Here is an 18,136-nt window from a genome sequence, read left to right on the forward strand (position 1 = left end):
CAATTAAAATAACGAACTCAAAAAATACACAGATCATCACGCAAAATTAATTATTTTACTTTTAAGAATTTCTACCATAGTTGACAATTAGTACGTATCCGCAATTCGGACCGTATCTTACAAAGATTTTTTTTACAAAAAAAAGTTGTCGATTGAAGTGTCAGTTAATGTTTGTTATTTCTATATTATTTTACTGGAATTTATTATTACGTTTTGTTTTTGTGTTCCATTGCGGTAATTAAACTTAATTGTTTGTATATCTTAAGAAAACATGAGTGCAGGTATTAAGTGATGAAGAAGGATTACATTTTTCAAGTTGTCTAATAGGTATGTTCTCACTGCGCTGAGGTGAAAAATGTTGTGTACTACACGAGATCAAAGTTATTTACATCTCGTGCACTTTTGAGTCCCTTACTACGCTCAAGATTCTAAATTAGATTCACGAGCGTAGCGAGAAGAATCTTTCGCTTGCACGGGACTCAAAATAAGCACTCGAAGAAATATCAAACTTTGATCACTTGTTGTACAAATAACTATTTCCCTTACGAAAAGAATACTGTATTATTACTTTGGGATAAACTTCTTTACTCCAATTTTCGAAGACTCAAATTCATGGTAAAAGTAGCTCCGAAGACTACGAGTAACTAGGTACCTCCTAGTGTCATACTCACTAAGAAAATATACGTCACTGCATCTATTGATACTTTAGTCTAAATACATATACACACAGCCACATTACAGCTAAGTCAGCTAAGCTACACTAGGGGGTTGACACCAGCAACCATGGACAGCAACGCCATGCGCACGTACATGCCATACTCGGCCTGGCGGAAGTAGGCCGCGCGCGGGTCCGAGTCGAACTCCGCCGAGATCTCGTCGAGGCGCGGCAGCGGGTGCATCACCACCATGCGCCGGCGCGCGCGCGTCATCAGGTGCGGCGTCACCACCAACACTCCTCGAGCCTGCAAACAATATTTAATTTGTTGCCCGGTTTCCTCGTCCTGTTGGGCACTGGGCGGTGGAAATTCACGGAAACCTTGGACTTTGTACGCGAAGTGCGAACGCGAACTCTAAGAGCGATTTTTGCACTGTAGGTAGCTACACTACAGAAATTACTATAAATACCGACGACACCGCTAATTGATCAATATTATTAGTAATGATACTGACCTGCAACTAAAACTAGCCCTTAGACGAAAAATTATTACTTATTAACCTCCTGAGACCCAGATGCTTGAACGTAAAACTTTGACTTTTGTCTTCTTTTTTCCAACTCGCAGCCAAGTGAGGATGTTGATTTTTTTTAGCAACTGCGCCGTTTGTAAAGGATTATGTTACAAAAAGAACCATTAAAAAAATTGTTCAATAGTTTTTTTGAAATAAATTAATTGGTTCGCCCCGGAATTTCCAAAAGTTAAAAGTAAAAAAATTCATAACTCGAAAAATACGAAAAATCGGCTAACATACATGGGGTATATTCTGATAGCAGTGATAGCCCACGATGTGAGGCATCTAAAAAAAATTTTTGGACGTCTATGTTTGGACTACCCTGTATATCGTACTTAATTTTTAAATGGACCTAGGTTTGGACTACAAACAGATGCACATGGAATATCTGGTGTCACATTTGTTGTAATAATAATACCTACTAAATAATGGCAATAACTTACCTTCTCATACTCCTCTTGGCTCTCGAATCTCTCTCTTTGTATTCTGGTCATGTATAAGACGTGGGTATCTGCCAGTACATCTTCTAAACGTTCGAATACTTTTTGGGGTATTCCCTTGGACGCAACGTAATCTGTAATATGTTTTGGCATTCCAAGGCCAGGCGGACTCACATACTGCAAATTGACTTGATACAGTGTAAGTAATCGGGCTAGTGAATGTACTGTACGCCCATTTTTAAGGTCCCCAACCATAGTTATAGTGAGTCCATTAACTGTACCAATTTCTTCTCGGATGGTGAATACATCTAGTAATGCTTGTGTGGGATGTTCTCCCACTCCATCTCCTGCATTGATTACAGGTTTTCGGCAATGGCGTGAGGCCCGCTGTAAAAAAAAGACGATTATTAGAAATTACAGGTTTATAAAATACTCATTTGTTACTCCAAAAATATATTTAGGTATAATGTGTAAGTAACTTACAGCAACTGCTCCAGGTTCCGGATGACGAAGTACTACTACGTCAGAGTAACCGGACATAACTGCAACACTGTCTTCTAACGTCTCTCCTTTTTTAGCTGAAGAGCTTGTCGCGTCAGTGTGGATGACAGAACCACCCAGTCGTTGCATGGCTGCCGCAAAACTGCAGCTGGTACGAGTGCTTACTTCGTAGAATATCGAAGACATGACTTTTCCTCGCAGAATATCGTCCAAGAAACGTCCCTTGCTGACACTTGTTTTCATAAACTGAGCAAGATTAAATATGTCGTTGAGAGTTTCTTTGCCAAACGAGTCTACAGTTAGAATACTCTTGCCAAACAGATCACTTCTTTGCCGCTGTGCAACGGATACCTGTGGAGGATTATAATAAGATGAACTATCGCATCTTTCTCGTTTTGAAATCGGGCGTTCTTGTCCAGGCAGAGGCGAAGCGCTTCTCTGTGCTTCAAAGTGTACATTTAATTTTCCTTCTGGCTTTGATTCCATTTGCTCTATGTCAAGGTCACCGAACCGGCTGAAATCAGCAGAGCTGTGAAAATCAAGTGCAGAACTCGGTCTACTTTGTTCTTTTTCCGGTTTTTCAACGGCAAAGACTGGGAAAGAATGTTTTTTCGGTGCTGGCCAATCACGGACATTTTGACCAAAACCTGGTGGAACGAGAACTTGACCTTCCACATATGCAATTTCACCACGCAAGGTGACGCGATGGACCGCCCCACAAACTTGCATACCAGCGAACGGAGTCCATTTTGACTTTGTAAATTCCATGCTGTTTGGAATCGTCCATTCGTAATCCATGTCAACTTCAACGTAAGTATTAGGTTGCTCTGGCAAGTTAAATATTTTTCTCGGATTTCTGTGGAACTTATTAATTATGTCCTCGATAGTGAGTCGTCCTTGATGTACAGCATTTAACAATAGAGGTAAGATGGTCTCCAATCCCGGATATCCCGGTAAAGGTTTCTCTGCGTCTTTTTCTGCAACAGCATGAGGAGCGTGGTCGGTTGCGAAAACATCAATCATGTCCATATTTTTCCAAAGCTCTGCTTGGTCTTCAGGACTGCAAAGCACTGGCCGTACTTCAGCACGACCTTTACCTATTCTATCAATGTCATCCGTACTCAAAAACAAATGGTGTGGACAGACTTCACATGTTACTTTTAATCCTCTTTCCTTAGCTGCCCTTATAATTAAAATTTCTTCTTTACGAGCCACATGACAAATATGAATGGGGCGATCCAACAAAGATGCCATAAGAATAATAGCTCCGGTTTTTTCGCGTTCCGCGTGAGCGCAGACGGGCATTTTCTTTGGCCAATTTTGTAGATGTTTTTGCCATACCGTCATATCGTCCAACTTTAACGTGGTGAAGGTTTCATTTAAATACATCTTTAGGGCGGCCGCTTGAGGAGCCATTTCCGCTGCAGTGTCACTGTTTGAGGTTGAAGCACCCACGAAGAGAGCGTAGTCACAACGAGCACTGACACGAGTCAATGCAGCGGTGTAGTCGTAAGACGCTTTATCAATGACTGGTGGATTTGTGTTCGGCATAGCACAGATCATTGTGACTCCACCAGCAAGGGCAGCAGCCGTGCAGGAAGCGAAGTCTTCTTTATACGTTGCTCCAGGCTCACGGGCATGGACATGCACATCAATGAAACCAGGTAACTTTATAATGTTGCGTGAAGTCATGCAGTCAGTGTGAGTTTTCATTAGTGGTATGCCACCACACTTCATCATCGCCTGAAATAATACGTACGTAAGCTTTATATAAAATAAAAAGTACTTACTTCTCATATAAGATGTTTTCATTATGTATTGAAGGTTTTATCTAAATTAATGCCGTTTTAGATAAATACGGCTGATCCGGCCTACCGCATAAATCTAAAAATCGAAAACCATTATCGGCCTCTCTATCACTCTTGCGAATTCGAGCAACAGAGAGGCAGATAACGGTTTTAGAAATTCTGTTTATTTTGATGTTGCCGGTAGACCCTCAGACCAGATAAGCTGATTCCCATGGCGGACCGAGGATCGATAATATGTATCTCCAGCCTCTTCTGGGGACGTGCAAATGGGAAACAAGAGTTTTTGTTGGTGGTTTGAAGTAGGTACCTCTATGTATTTAGGTCGACCGCTACTTGAAGGGAGTTTTGATACCTGACGGTTCTTATCCACAAGATAAGCCATTCTTTCTGGATAGTAATTAAAAAAAAACCGCGAAACCTACCTGTACTAAAAGTTTTGCACATTTAACATCCGTTACCAATGGCACGGCATAATCGACCGCTAAACGGCGCGTACGATATCCATGTGTGGTAAAGGATGACACCCGACGACAGCCTCCTCTCATAGGTAAGTTAATCACAAGGTCGAGTTGACGCCTCGCCATAAAATCTGCTAAGTGCATCAGTTCGCCGTCTGAGCGATCGTCTTCTGGGTCGCCAATGTGATCAAAAGTCCACTGCACACTTTCAACCTGGAAATACGAAATTACCAAGTTTATGTACTGTTTATATGAAAATAATGACTAAATACTTATATTTTGGTAACATACCTCTACTCCGTGCTCCGTGTAAAAGTCACCGGTACCCATACTGGCATATAGTTTGTATCCCATTCTGTGTAAGGTGCGTACGCTAGGTAATAACTCCATCTTGTGCTGTAAATTAAAAGAAGACATTATTATAATCAACAATATAAAAATATTGAAATTAATATGCATTTGTAGGTTCCGATAAGAAATTTACCTTGAATGTCCCCACTGATAGCAATATCGCTTTTTTAGGTATTCTGAAACCTGTGCTCATAAGGGATTTCAGATAAGCTTCATAGCGGTTTTCACCGAAGCAAGCTACTTCACCCGTAGATGCCATCTCTACTCCCAGTGTAACATCTGCTCCAGCCAATCGAGAGAAAGAAAACTGTGGCACTTTTACACCCACTTTTCCAACACCACCCATGACGTCAAGAGGTTCTACTGGCTGTCCAAGAATAACTTTAGTTGCCGTCGCCACAAAATCATGGTCTAAAGTTTTAGATACAAACGGGAACGACCTAGAAACTCTCACATTGCATTCGATAACTTTGAGCTCATTATCTTTGGCTATCAATTGCATATTAAAAGGACCGCTAACATCAAGCGTTTCTGCAACAATGCCCGCGATCTCTTTGATTTTGTCTAACGTTTCGTTGTTAATGTCTTGTGGTGGGGTTACTAATGTGGCATCACCAGAATGAACTCCAGCATTTTCTACATGTTCGGATACAGCCATACATACAATAACACCATCAGCTGCGACAGCATCAACATCAATCTCCTTTGCGTCCATAATAAATTTCGAAATAACTACAGGATGATCCTTGCTCACTTTGCTTGCGGATTTGAGATAAGCTTCCAAATCTTGATTAGAATATGCTACATTCATAGCAGCTCCACTGAGCACATAAGAAGGTCTGACTAAACAAGGGTAGCCAACTTCATCACAAAAAGCTATAGCAGATTCTAAGTCTGTGAGTTCTTTCCACCGCGGTTGCAATATGTTTTTGCGATCTAGCATGCGAGAAAATTTAAATCTGTTTTCAGCGTTGTCTATCATGTCGGGTGAGGTGCCTAATATTTTTGCTAGTTGTCGATGTAAATCCATAGCAATGTTATTTGGAAGTTGTCCTCCCATTGACAGTACAATGCCATCAGGGTGCTCTATGTTGTATATATCCATAACAACCTCAAATGATATTTCTTCGAAAAATAATCGGTCACTCATGTCATAGTCAGTACTAACGGTTTCAGGATTATAATTAACCATAATAGTCTTTTTGCCCTGATTTCGCAGTTCTCTAAGGCAGCCCACTGCGCACCAATCGAATTCAACAGAACTTCCAATTCTGTACACACCTGATCCCAACACCATAGTAAACCCTCCTGGGAACTCTAAATCGTGCTGGGTCCCATTGTACGTAAGGTACAAGTAATTTGTCGATGCAGGCCACTCAGCAGCGACTGTATCAATTTTTTTAACACACGGTGTTATTTTAAACTCTTCCCTTAGTTTTCTAACAGCTAATTCTGTACTTTTAATAGCATTAGCAATTTGTTTATCAGAAAATCCGATTTGCTTAGCACTTTTCAGTATATCTGGTGTTATAGAGCTATGGTCGACACGCTCGAGGGTATTATAAAAGCTAATAATATTTTTAAACTTTTCTAAAAACCATCTATCGATTTGTGTCAGTTGATACAGTTTTTCTACAGTGTAATTATTTTTAAGAGCAGCTGCTAAAACAAACATTCGTTTATCTGTGGGCTCCCTCAGTTCATTTTCATTCACTTCTTTTATGTTGGGGTCAAATCCGTTAACATTTTCATCAACCATCCGTAACGCTTTTTGAAACGCTTCTTCAAAGTTTCTTCCAATAGACATGACCTCTCCAACACTTTTCATGGAGCTACCAATTTTGGTGCTGACTCTTGTAAACTTTGCCAAGTCCCATCTCGGTATTTTAACAACACAGTAATCTAAACTTGGTTCGAAGCAAGCTGTGGTTACTCTTGTCACCGAGTTCTTTATTTCTGGTAGAGGGATGCTGAGGGCCAATTTCGCTGCTACGTATGCCAATGGATAACCCGTAGCTTTACTCGCCAAAGCAGAACTTCTCGATAGCCTAGCATTGACTTCTATTATGTAGAATTCCTCAGAAAGAGGGTTAAGAGCATATTGTATGTTGCACTCTCCAACAATGCCGAAATGTCTAATTACTTTCAAAGCAGTATTCCTTAGCATATAATATTCCCGATTCGAGAGAGTTTGACTCGGCGCAACAACTATGGACTCCCCCGTGTGTATTCCTAAAGGATCCACGTTCTCCATATTGCACACTGTGATGCAATTATCGTAAGCATCACGAACCACCTCATATTCGACTTCTTTCCATCCCTTGAGTGACTTGTCTATTATTAGTTGATCAGAATGTGAGAAAGCTTGATGTGCTAGGGCTCTAAGCTCTTCCTCGTTGTTTGCAAATCCTGATCCCAAGCCACCTAATGAAAATGCAGCGCGCGCCATCACTGGGTATCCTATTTGAAGAGCCGCCGACACTGCTTCCTCCACAGAAAATACGGCCGCACTCGGAGCCACCTTCTCACCAATCGCATTGATTTTTTCAGCAAAAATCTTTCTGTCTTCTGTGTCTATTATGGATTGTATGGGAGTTCCCAAAACTTTTACGTTATACTTCTCAAAAACTTTGGATTTTTGGAGCTGTACGCCACAGTTCAGTGCGGTCTGTCCTCCAAAGGTAAGCAAAACGCCCGTGGGACGTTCTGCTTTGATAACCTGTTCTACGTATTCGGGAGTGATAGGTAAAAAGTAAACTTTGTCAGCCAATCCTTTAGATGTTTGCACTGTTGCGATATTGGGATTGATCAGCACCGTTTGAATCTTTTCTTCTTGCATAGCTTTTACGCCTTGAGAACCCGAGTAATCGAATTCTCCGGCTTGACCGATAGACAAACCCCCAGAACCCAGAATGAGAACTTTTTTTGGTCTTTCATTTATAGTAGGAGTAAATTTTAATTTATCAGTAATCATATTATTTACAACACACGGTTGCTTTGATTTAAAGGCTTTTACTGAGTCAATAAATATGTCAAATAGACATTCCAGGTCGGTGGGTCCTGCAGTGTGTTCTGGGTGGAATTGTACACTGAAGAAAGGTTTGGATTCATGTATGATGCCTTCATTAGTTTTATCATTCTCGTTGGTGAATAGGATTTTCCAATCTTGAGGTAAAGTACTGCTATCTACAGCAAAACCGTGATTCTGTGATGTCATAAAACATCTACGTGTGTCGCTGTGTGTACAGGGTAAATTGTGTCCACGGTTTCCATAGCTGGAAAATAGAAACTGAATTTAGTTAAGTCACTCAATGACATGAAATTTGTGACAGCAGTAAAAAAATTGTCATTGAGTTATTGAGCTTAAGTGAATAGCACTAATATAAACTGTAGTTAATAAGAATATAAGTAAATAATGTAGCTACACCTACTGGGTAAAATTGTATTGATTCTCACTGTATTGCTTAACATCAGCATGTATACATACAATTTATGGCTTATAAAAAAATAAAAAAAGTTTTTTGTTACTTATAAGTATTCAATACATTAGTGTAGGTACTTTATTTGGGGCATTATTAATGAAAAGGGACCTAATTGTCGATGGCGCTTACGCCGCACAGTATTTATATCGGCATTGTATTTATATCGGAGCATCGTTAATAATGGCGTAACCGCCATCGACAATAAGGTCCCTTTTCATAGATAACGTCACATTTATATTTATCATAAATATTATAATTTGAGATGTTACCTCATTTTGAATGTTTTACATCCAACAGCAGTTGAAAGTAGTTGATGGCCGAGACAAATTCCAAAAATCGGTTTTACGTTGTTGGATTTGACAACATTGCGAATATTTTCAACAACACTTTTGCAAACATCTGGATCGCCTGGGCCGTTGCTTATAAATAATCCATCATAATTTTGTGGATCGAGCTTATGGTTCCATGGCACTACGGTTACTTTGGCGTTCCTTTTTATCAAACATCTTATTTGATTGTATTTCAGACCACAGTCTACAGCCATAATCGACACGTCGCCATTAGGATTGTATATTTTTTCAGCCTAAAATAAAAATGTTAATAGTAATTCCTTTATTGTATCTATCCACGAAGAGGTATGTATTTACTTCGAGTAATTGACATGTGTGTATCCTTAGTATCCTTACGAATCGTAAGTTACGATGACACTATCAGATATGCAATAACTAAATAGGGTACCTATACAGACGGCAAAATTACCTTGACGGATACTTCTGCCACCAAATTCCTCGTATTGGGATCAGAAAGCGGCGGCAGGGCAGACGGGACCGGCCCTTGTATAATTCTGCCCAATGTCACGCCCTCTCGCAGCCGGCAAGTCAGTGCCCTGGTGTCAACGTCACAGAGTCCAGGGACTTTGTGCGAAGCTAACCAGGAACCTAATGACTTCTTGGCGCGCCAGTGACTTGCGTGTTTACTTATTGAACCGACAATCAGGCCAGCAGCCCAAATGCGGCTTGACTCGAACCACCTGAAAAAAAAGGGTGTCATTCTGAATCCCTAACGTTTGTCCTAAAGTCACTTGCCCTAACTGGTTTGTCCTAATGGGCACATGCCATAACGATCAATTGTCATAACGATTATTTTCCATAATGTAAGGTTCTGAAAAATGGTTAGGTTTTAGAACTTGCTGCCACAAAAGTGGGTTAGGTTAGAGTTCAACTGCGACCCTCGCAAAAAAGAAAATATGCATAATAACATTAGGATAAGTAATCAATATTAGGATTACCAAAATTAGGGTTTTTAGTGTTAGGACAACTGATCATTATGACAAACAATATTAGGGAATGCATCGATAGGAGAAAAGACTTTAGGGATTTAGATATAGATCCGAAAAAAAAATCGTTTCGTCATAAGTGATTCAGATTTATACACTTATTTGAGTTTACATGTAGGTAGCTAGTATTTAAGGCAAGTTTTGCTCAGCAAGTGGTTATCAACTGAATTCCCTGCTAGGCACGCCGTCAAGAGATAAACGGGCGACACATTGTCATTTGTCATTTCGCATAAAACTAATTTATAAGGTGGGTACCTAAGTTTTCTTGTATTTACTTTTGAAACTTGTTTCGTGTGGTCAAATATAATTACATAATTAGATAGGTACGCTAGACCTGGCTCGTCTAGAAATTACGTGATCAATTTTGGGCTACATTTTAGAGATTTAAAATTGATTGATTTTATTTTACTTAAATACAGATTTGACTAGACTCTGGATGGGCTTAAAAGCAGCCAAACTGTGCCCATACCGTTGTCATGAACAACACAAATAGGACCAACGTTGATAGTAAATATGAATGGAAATAAAATATATTTAGTTGATGTAACACTTGACAAATTAGTATGGTCCAATTCTACCGACTTACTCTCGATTGTTTACCTTGGCAAACCGTGTTCATCGCACTCAGCTTCCTCGGGGACCCCGTAGTTGCCCACCAGAGGGTAGGTCAACACCAGCAACTGCGCGTGATACGACGGGTCGGTCAGCGACTCGGGGTAGCCCACCATGCCGGTCTGAAATACTATACAAACGATGAACTCGATCATTTTAAATTTAAAACTACAAACTTGAAATGATAGTGTATACTTAGTGTGTGTACTAAGCCGTACCCTCACACATGAATAGCTTAGTATATGAATGGCATGTACTCGTTATTTATGACACAATAAACACTGAGCATAAGCATGAGCGAGATAGATATGCAAGTTTTAACAAAAAAGTAATCGATGAGTTCTATCAAACATAATATTGATCATTTTTATGTGCATAAATTGTTACACATTTGTAAGGTGTGTTTTAGATTAGAACTATGTTCGTGATTTTTTCTATCTCGAGGGCAAGTTAAAAAATCAGGATTCGAATCGATGAAGTCTCTACAGAAAATAAATTTTTGGCAACCGTACTGTGATCTAAAAAGCCATACGTTTAAAAAAAACTACGCTTTCTGAACCTACGGCACCTTAAAACTTTAATTTCGCTAGCAGATGAAAAAAGCAGCTTAGTAGATACAGAATATATATCATATATTTTTATTTTATTTTTTTACAAATTAAAACCGGGCAGGGCCGGTTTGACGACCGGTCTGGCCTAGTGGGTAGTGACACTAGTGACCCTGCCTGTGAAGCCGCGGTCCTGATCCCGGTAAGGGCATTTATTTCTGTGATAGCACAGATATTTTTTCCTGAGTCATAGTTGTTTTCTATGTATTTAAGTATTTGTATATTATATATATCGTTGTCTGAGTACCCACAACACAAGCCTTCTTGAGCTTACCGTGGGGCTTACTCAATTAGTGTAAAAATAATAATAATATTTATTTATTTATTTAAAATATTAATATAATTTATGTATTTTTAATTGGTTTTGAATTTTTGATATAAGTATCAGGTAATGTCGATAAGAAATGTCATAAATATATTATATTATATTTTAAATTTTGTGATCGAATATGTGACGTTATCTATGAAAAGGGACCTTATTGTCGATGGCGCTTACGCCATTATTAACGATGCTCCGATATAAATACAATGCCGCGCGACGCTGTGCGGCCTAAGCGCCATCGACAATAAGGTCCCTTTTCATAGATAATGCCCCATATGTAGTTTAAGAACGCTGGCCGCCAAGCCGCCATCACGTTCAATCGTACCGATCAGCTGGATGAGGACTGTTGATAGGCAAAGTCAATTGGATGGTGATGATGCTATGTACTTACCAACTTCACCCTCCGCGGGCAGCGGCGCGCCGAAGCTCCTGCCGTGGAAGACGGATCCATCGCTGAGCACCAGGCTGCAAGGCCCACCTACTTCGCAACTTAAATCGTCTTGTGCCATTTCTGGAAAACCGAAATCACACGATGTTTATTTTATGGTCGATCAATGAATCAATTAATCTATCCTGTTGGTTATTAAGGCCCCGTAAGTTAATGTTCTTCTCTCACTCTCACTGAGCTTAAGGGTGAGCGAGATGGATGTGCCTGCTCGGGACCGCGGATATCATTTTTGAATTTTAATTTGTTGTAAGTTTTAACAACTAAAACTAATCGATGAGTTTTCTCAAAAATACATTTTGCCCCTTTTTTGAAGCATTTTTCATATTTTTAGCTTAAGTGCGTGTTAGTTTTAGACCTTTAGATGTTCGTGATTTTTTCTATCGATCGATTTAAAAATTACCAGGATTCGAATCGATGAAGTCAGCAGAGCAAAAATCCTCAAGATTGCAATTAAAATTTTGGCACCTGTATTGTGATCTAAAAAAGCGGTATGATTTTGCAATAACTGCGGTCTCTGAACCTACGGCACCTTAAAGTTAAGAACAATACCTATTATGGATGAAGTTGGATGATTCTTTTTAACGCTCAAAACGCCTCGTACTAAATGACAGCATCAAGTAACGTCGCTGGTTTTCAACATTACCAGAGATGTACAAAATGGTTTTAAAAAAGCATTTAAATACAAAATGCAAAATACTTTTCAGATTTACTATTTCAAATGCAAAATACCAAATAGTTTTGCGTTTTGTATTTCAAATGCTAAATGCAAAATAGGTATTTTCAAAATACTTTTTCAAAATAAAATACCTTTTGACCAAATCTCAGATATTTTTATTTATTTTAGGTATTTATCATGAGAAATAGAGACACAATGCCGAGCCGAACAAAAACGTCTAATAACATGGCACCTTATGCATGACATTTTGGTCATATTTATCAGTAGGTGTATCAATAAATTCTGTTATGTTATTAATAATAATAATACTCAATAAGCCTGACATTGTGATAGTAGATCGATCGCAATGCCGGGCCGTGCTCGTTGACATCACCATGCCCCATGATGAGAATCTCATGAAGGCCGAGAAGGACAAGTCCAGTAAGTACCTAGACTTGGCTCACGAGATAACCGCCATGTGGGATGTTGATTCGACGATCATTGTCCCGATAGTCGTTTCAGTGAACGGTCTAATAGCGAAGAGTCTCGACCAACATCTTGAGAGACTCTCGCTAGGTGGTTGGATCAAGGGCCAGATGCTGAAGGCGGTGATCTTGGACACGGCGCGGATAGTCCGCCGGTTCCTCTCTCTGCGGCCCTGACCACCAGTAGCTTGGGCCTTGCCCCGCTGCTGGCGGCACCCTAGGTTAGGTTTTTTTATAATGTGTTTATAATATTTTTTATATTGTTTTTGTAAGTGTTTTTATATTTTAATTTTATATCCATATTGTAAAAAAGCCTAACTTAAGACAAAAGATAAATAAAGATAATAATACTCACTTAAAATAATGTAAAAAACTAGACTAACTAAAAGAGAGCCATGGGCCCATGGCTCCATTTTGTGAATTCTGTGGCCATTTATTTCGGTTGATTGTGCATCTAGTTCTTATTTTATTATTATTACACTTTTCTTTTATTAATAACAACTGGACTGGTTTATTTATTTATTTATTTATTTAAACTTTATTGCACAAAAGAAAACTTATCGTACAAAAGGCGGACTTAATGCCAAAAGCATTCTCTACCAGTCAACCTTAAGGCAAAGCAGAGAGATTGTGGGCGGTGCAACTGCTACTACTACTAACAAAATTTAATATAAACCGCAAAGCTAATTTAAAAAATTTTACACACATAATATACACGATACATATAATATAAATACATATACCTAACAATTTAAATATATACAATAAAAAAAACTGGTTGGCTAGCAGGCGTCTCTATCGGTCAAATTCGGCAATACAAGCGTCATTCGTTCATTTTATTTTGTTTGACTGGTAATGTTGGCTAAACTTAATCACAAAGTATTTTGCATTTTGAAATGAATATTAAAAATGCAAAATACATCTCGAAAAGTATTTCAAATAAAATACAAAATGTTTTTTACTAAAAGGCATTTAAATGCAAAATACAAAATAGGTATTTTGCATTTTGTATTTGCATTTTAAATAGAAGTATTTCAAATAAATCGCATCTCTGAACATTACTGAGGGTCTACCGCGAACCACGTTCGACGTGTTGCCTCCCTGTCACACTTACATACGAATTTACAAGTGCGACAGAGAGGTAACACGTCGAACGTTGTTCGCGGTAGGCCCTCTGTACCTATCTACGGCAGTTATCATTATCACACTGGATGCGAATCGCACGTCGCTCCGATGTGCGAGCGGGATGTCGCAAAAATACATACGCGCATTGCGTTGTCAGAGGGCTTACCGCGAACCACGTTCGACGTGTTGCCTCCCTGTCACACTTACGTACGAATTCACAAGTGCGACAGAGAGGCAACACGTCGAACGTGGTTCGCGGTAGGCCCTCTGATGTCTCGCTCAAACATCGGAGCGACGTGCGAATCGCATCCAGTGCTGCAGTGTGATAACAGCCTATGGTATAAACATTCCACACCTGTCATTGATAAGTTTTTGTACGATATCATATGAAGGCAAAAATTTTAATTTTATTTTTTGCATCATTTTTACTTAATGCAACAGTGAGAACTGTGAGAAGTCTATTAAAAATATAAAGAAAATAGTATGTAGGTACGTACCGAGATTAGATACAAATTATTAATTGAAAACAATAAAAAGTTTTGTTTACAGCACCGATTACGTAGTGTACTAGTAAATAACTAACTTTTACACTCAATATTATCAATATAGTAATATGTGAACTTGTACATAGGTACCCAACCCACGATAGGTAGGATCTCGAAATACATATTAATATAAGGTTGGATTGGATCTTACTATCCGGATCCCTATATAATATATATTTAAATACTTAGCCCACAAAGGAATAGGTATTATTTATGAAATTTTAGATTAGGCAGGTATATATTATATGTGTATATACCTAATACTTATTAAAAGTTGCTGAACAAATGTTGGTCAGTTTGAGGAGTACAGCCTTTAGTTTAATTTATTACTCCTGTTACAGGAAGCACCCTGTATAAGGTGTTTGTATTGCTGATTATAATACCTCTTAAAAATAAAAAGTAAGTAAGTACATAATATAATTATTATGGATAAAATTGATTGTAAATGTTCTACTACGTACAAAACTTAAGAATTATAATTCAATTTAAATTATTATAAATCAAAACAATTATTTTAAAACTTTATTGACCCCCATAAATTTAACGACTCTTGATTGACAACGCTAACTTTCGTTGTTGCTAAGTATCGTAGGTACCTACTCAGACGGCCTACCGCGAACCACATTCGACGTGTTGCCTCTTTGTCGCACTTGAAAATTCGTACGTAAGTGTGACAGGGAAGCAACACGTCGTACGCGATTCGCGGTAGGCCCTGACGCGTACGTAATAAACACGTGTTTGACGAATTACAATGCGTGATAAAACCATGGGCATAAAATGGGTCTAAAGCTTCGTATTTTATGTTATGAAAGGATGCGACTTACTTGATTTAAAGGTGCACACGGGCCACGTGTTTTATAGTTTAGCCGGCTGGAAACAGTCCGGCGCTGTCGAGTTCTGCACAACGACAGACCGGCCTGAGATCTTCCTACCTCGTTCCTATACTCGTGTTATCAGTTACAATACGAACCAGTTTATCCACCTTCTCGTTTCCTCTCCACCATTGTCTGCCTCATGTCGTCTCTCTCACACTTGTGTAACAGGCTTGTGTGGACAACCAGTCGGAAGTTAGGCGCACATTTAACAGCTAAGTGCGAAGTTAACATTCCATCCGTCATAATCAGTTTCAGTAATGGTGTAGTTACAGGAAGCTGAAACAGTAGATATACGCAGTTGAACGCGAATGCAATTCTTAACTTCAATAACCGACACGTGGGATTCATTGAAATATTCGAGAATATATTTATGTGTGTGTATACTCACTGTTTCATGTGTCACTCACATGTTTAATTTAAACTTTTTTTTACATGCATTAAATTGTTATTTAAAATATTAATATCTGGGCGACCGAGCTTTGCTCCGAAAACATATAAATATATTATATGGAGTCGGCCGACGAGTATACTCCTCATAATTTCGGAAGCGACTAGTAAATATCAAATGATATGTATTAGAACAAATTAAATTATTCTCAGAAAATATTTTAATTTGTTTTTATATCAAGTAGCCACACTACTATATAAATTATAAACTTTAAAATAAATGTCATATACTAAGAAAAAGTGACCAAGGCCTCCAGTGCCCGAGAGAGAGAGATGGCGCTGCCAATCTAACTCGGTATCATCTGAGATGATTCAGTTAGAAGGTCGAACCATACTGTTCTCATCTACCTTAGAGGTGGCCAGGGGGCACCGTAAGCCTTCAGTAAGAAGTGCATATACTTGGAAAAATTCGACCTATGCCGCTGTGGCCCAGTGGCCGAATGGCACAGGCACCTGCCGCGATAGCAGAGGACGCTGGTTCGATTCCAGCCTGGGGCACTGGAGGCCTTGGTCACTTTTTCTTAGTATATGACATTTATTTTAAAGTTTATCAAATGATATTTCGTACATAAGTTCCGAAAAACTCATTGGTACCTACGAGCCGGGGTTTGAACTACTTTGAACCCGCGACCTCCGGATTGCAAGTCGCACGCTCTTACCGCCAGGCCATCAGCGCTTGACCCTTGAAAATAAATATATAATACAGGGCGGTCCAAACCTCGACATTCAACATTTTTTTAAGATTCCTTACATCGTGGGCTATCGGAATATAATCCCATGTATGTTAGCCGATTTTTCGTAGTTTTCGAGTTAAGAATTTTTGAACTTTTTAATTTGTTAAGTAATTCCGGGATGAACCAATTAATTTATTTAAAAAAAAATATTGATTTTTTTTTAAATGTTTCTTTTTGTAACATAATCCTTAACAAACGGCGCAGTTGCTAAAAGTTGGAAAAAATAAAGACAAAAGTCAAAGTTTTACGTTCAAGCATGTCAAGTTTATATCTTGCGCTTACCTAAATAAATAAATAAAAAAACCGACCAAGTGCGAGTCGGACTCGCGCACGGAGGGTTCCGCTCCATCAAAAAAAAATAGAGCAAAACAAGCAAAAAAACGGTCACCCATCCAAGTACTGACCCCGCCCGATGTTGCTTAAGAGGCCTTATTCCTTAGAGCGTTCACCGATTTCACGAAATAACACTCGATAGATGGCGTTGGCGCTCGGTACGCGAGCGCCGGTAAAGTTAAGCGCGTTTCAACGCAGGCGAGAATAATATTGATACTTTTCAATTTAATTGCAAAGTAACATTATTTTTAGCGTTATATTGGCACTCTTTATTTTATTTTATAAGCATGGTAGTAGTCAATAGAGTGTATGTGTTGGGATAATATATAACCAGAGGCGAGTAAATAATAACAATATTTACCTCTGGCATGGAATTATTGTGACAATCACTCTTCTTATGAATAAGGTGTATTCGGGTATTTCTGAATGAACGAATAGTGGCGGATAATTCCGAAAGCTGACTCTTACTACAACGGAATATGAGTGATTTTACAATGATTTTCGGAATTACCCGAATAAACCTTACTACTAATATTCGTCATTGTAGTAGTGTTGTATTTTCAAACTTCTTTAGCGGCGCTGTGCACTTTTTGAGGTGGGGAAAAAATGTTAAACTCGCGACAGATCACGTGACCGTAAGACGGACACGTGACCTGATCAAAAAACTGTTACAATGTTATTGAGTTTTTCTTTATTGATTTAAATGCCATCTAGTGAGTTTCCCTCTAACCGGTATTAATATAACTCGAGTACCAACAGTGATGTGCTTAGGGGTTTCAAGTAATGCGACGAAATAACGCTAGATGGCATTAACATCAATTATACATAGTGCTGCAGACATTTTGCACTAGTCATTGAGTTTTCACTTCTGCCGGCACTCCCGGAGTGCAACCCGTTGTTTTTTTTTTACAAACCATGACAAACCATGAGTTTTGTTTACATTTTTGCTGCCCACAAATTGTCGTCTTTTTGTACTATTTCTGTTTTTAGGGGAAAGTCGGGGCCCGTCCATACTGCAAATAAACATGTTTCTTTATTTGTGATATGCAACTGGCCCTATCTGTTAAAACCAGTCATTGTTTTTATTTAAAACCATGATACCGTTGACTACATTCCACATTTTTTTTTTGTTTGATGGCCTCGTCGGGGTCAATACCGAAATCTATATTATATAAAGCCGCAACCCGACTGACTGATTGACATGATTGTTCTCCCAGAAGGAGGTTCGTGGGGTGTTTGACTTTGGTACTGTCGTATAGAGGTCGGTCTGATGACCTCCAGAAAAATCCGACTTTTGGTCTACCGCTCTCGGTCAGAAAAATGTTTGACGGCCCGGCCAAACGG

General features: G+C 39.0%; 1 protein-coding gene across 1 annotated transcript; it reads right to left on the bottom strand.

Annotated features, from left to right (window-relative positions):
* Positions 1–674: 674 nt before the first annotated feature.
* On the bottom strand, positions 675–15,410 carry LOC134648815 (multifunctional protein r). The gene is made up of 11 exons (XM_063503379.1): positions 15,228–15,410; positions 11,537–11,656; positions 10,204–10,345; positions 9,027–9,297; positions 8,537–8,850; positions 4,919–8,060; positions 4,726–4,830; positions 4,399–4,647; positions 2,151–3,911; positions 1,671–2,054; positions 675–962 (listed from the first exon to the last, which is right to left on the bottom strand). Exons 2-11 carry the CDS (start codon positions 11,652–11,654, stop codon positions 756–758), a joined length of 6,693 nt encoding a protein of 2,230 aa, XP_063359449.1. The 5' UTR covers positions 11,655–11,656; positions 15,228–15,410; the 3' UTR covers positions 675–755.
* Between the last annotated feature and the right edge of the window lie 2,726 nt (positions 15,411–18,136).

The sequence above is a fragment of the Cydia amplana genome, chromosome 6, assembly GCF_948474715.1.
Source record: "Cydia amplana chromosome 6, ilCydAmpl1.1, whole genome shotgun sequence".
Classification (NCBI taxonomy): domain Eukaryota; kingdom Metazoa; phylum Arthropoda; class Insecta; order Lepidoptera; family Tortricidae; genus Cydia; species Cydia amplana.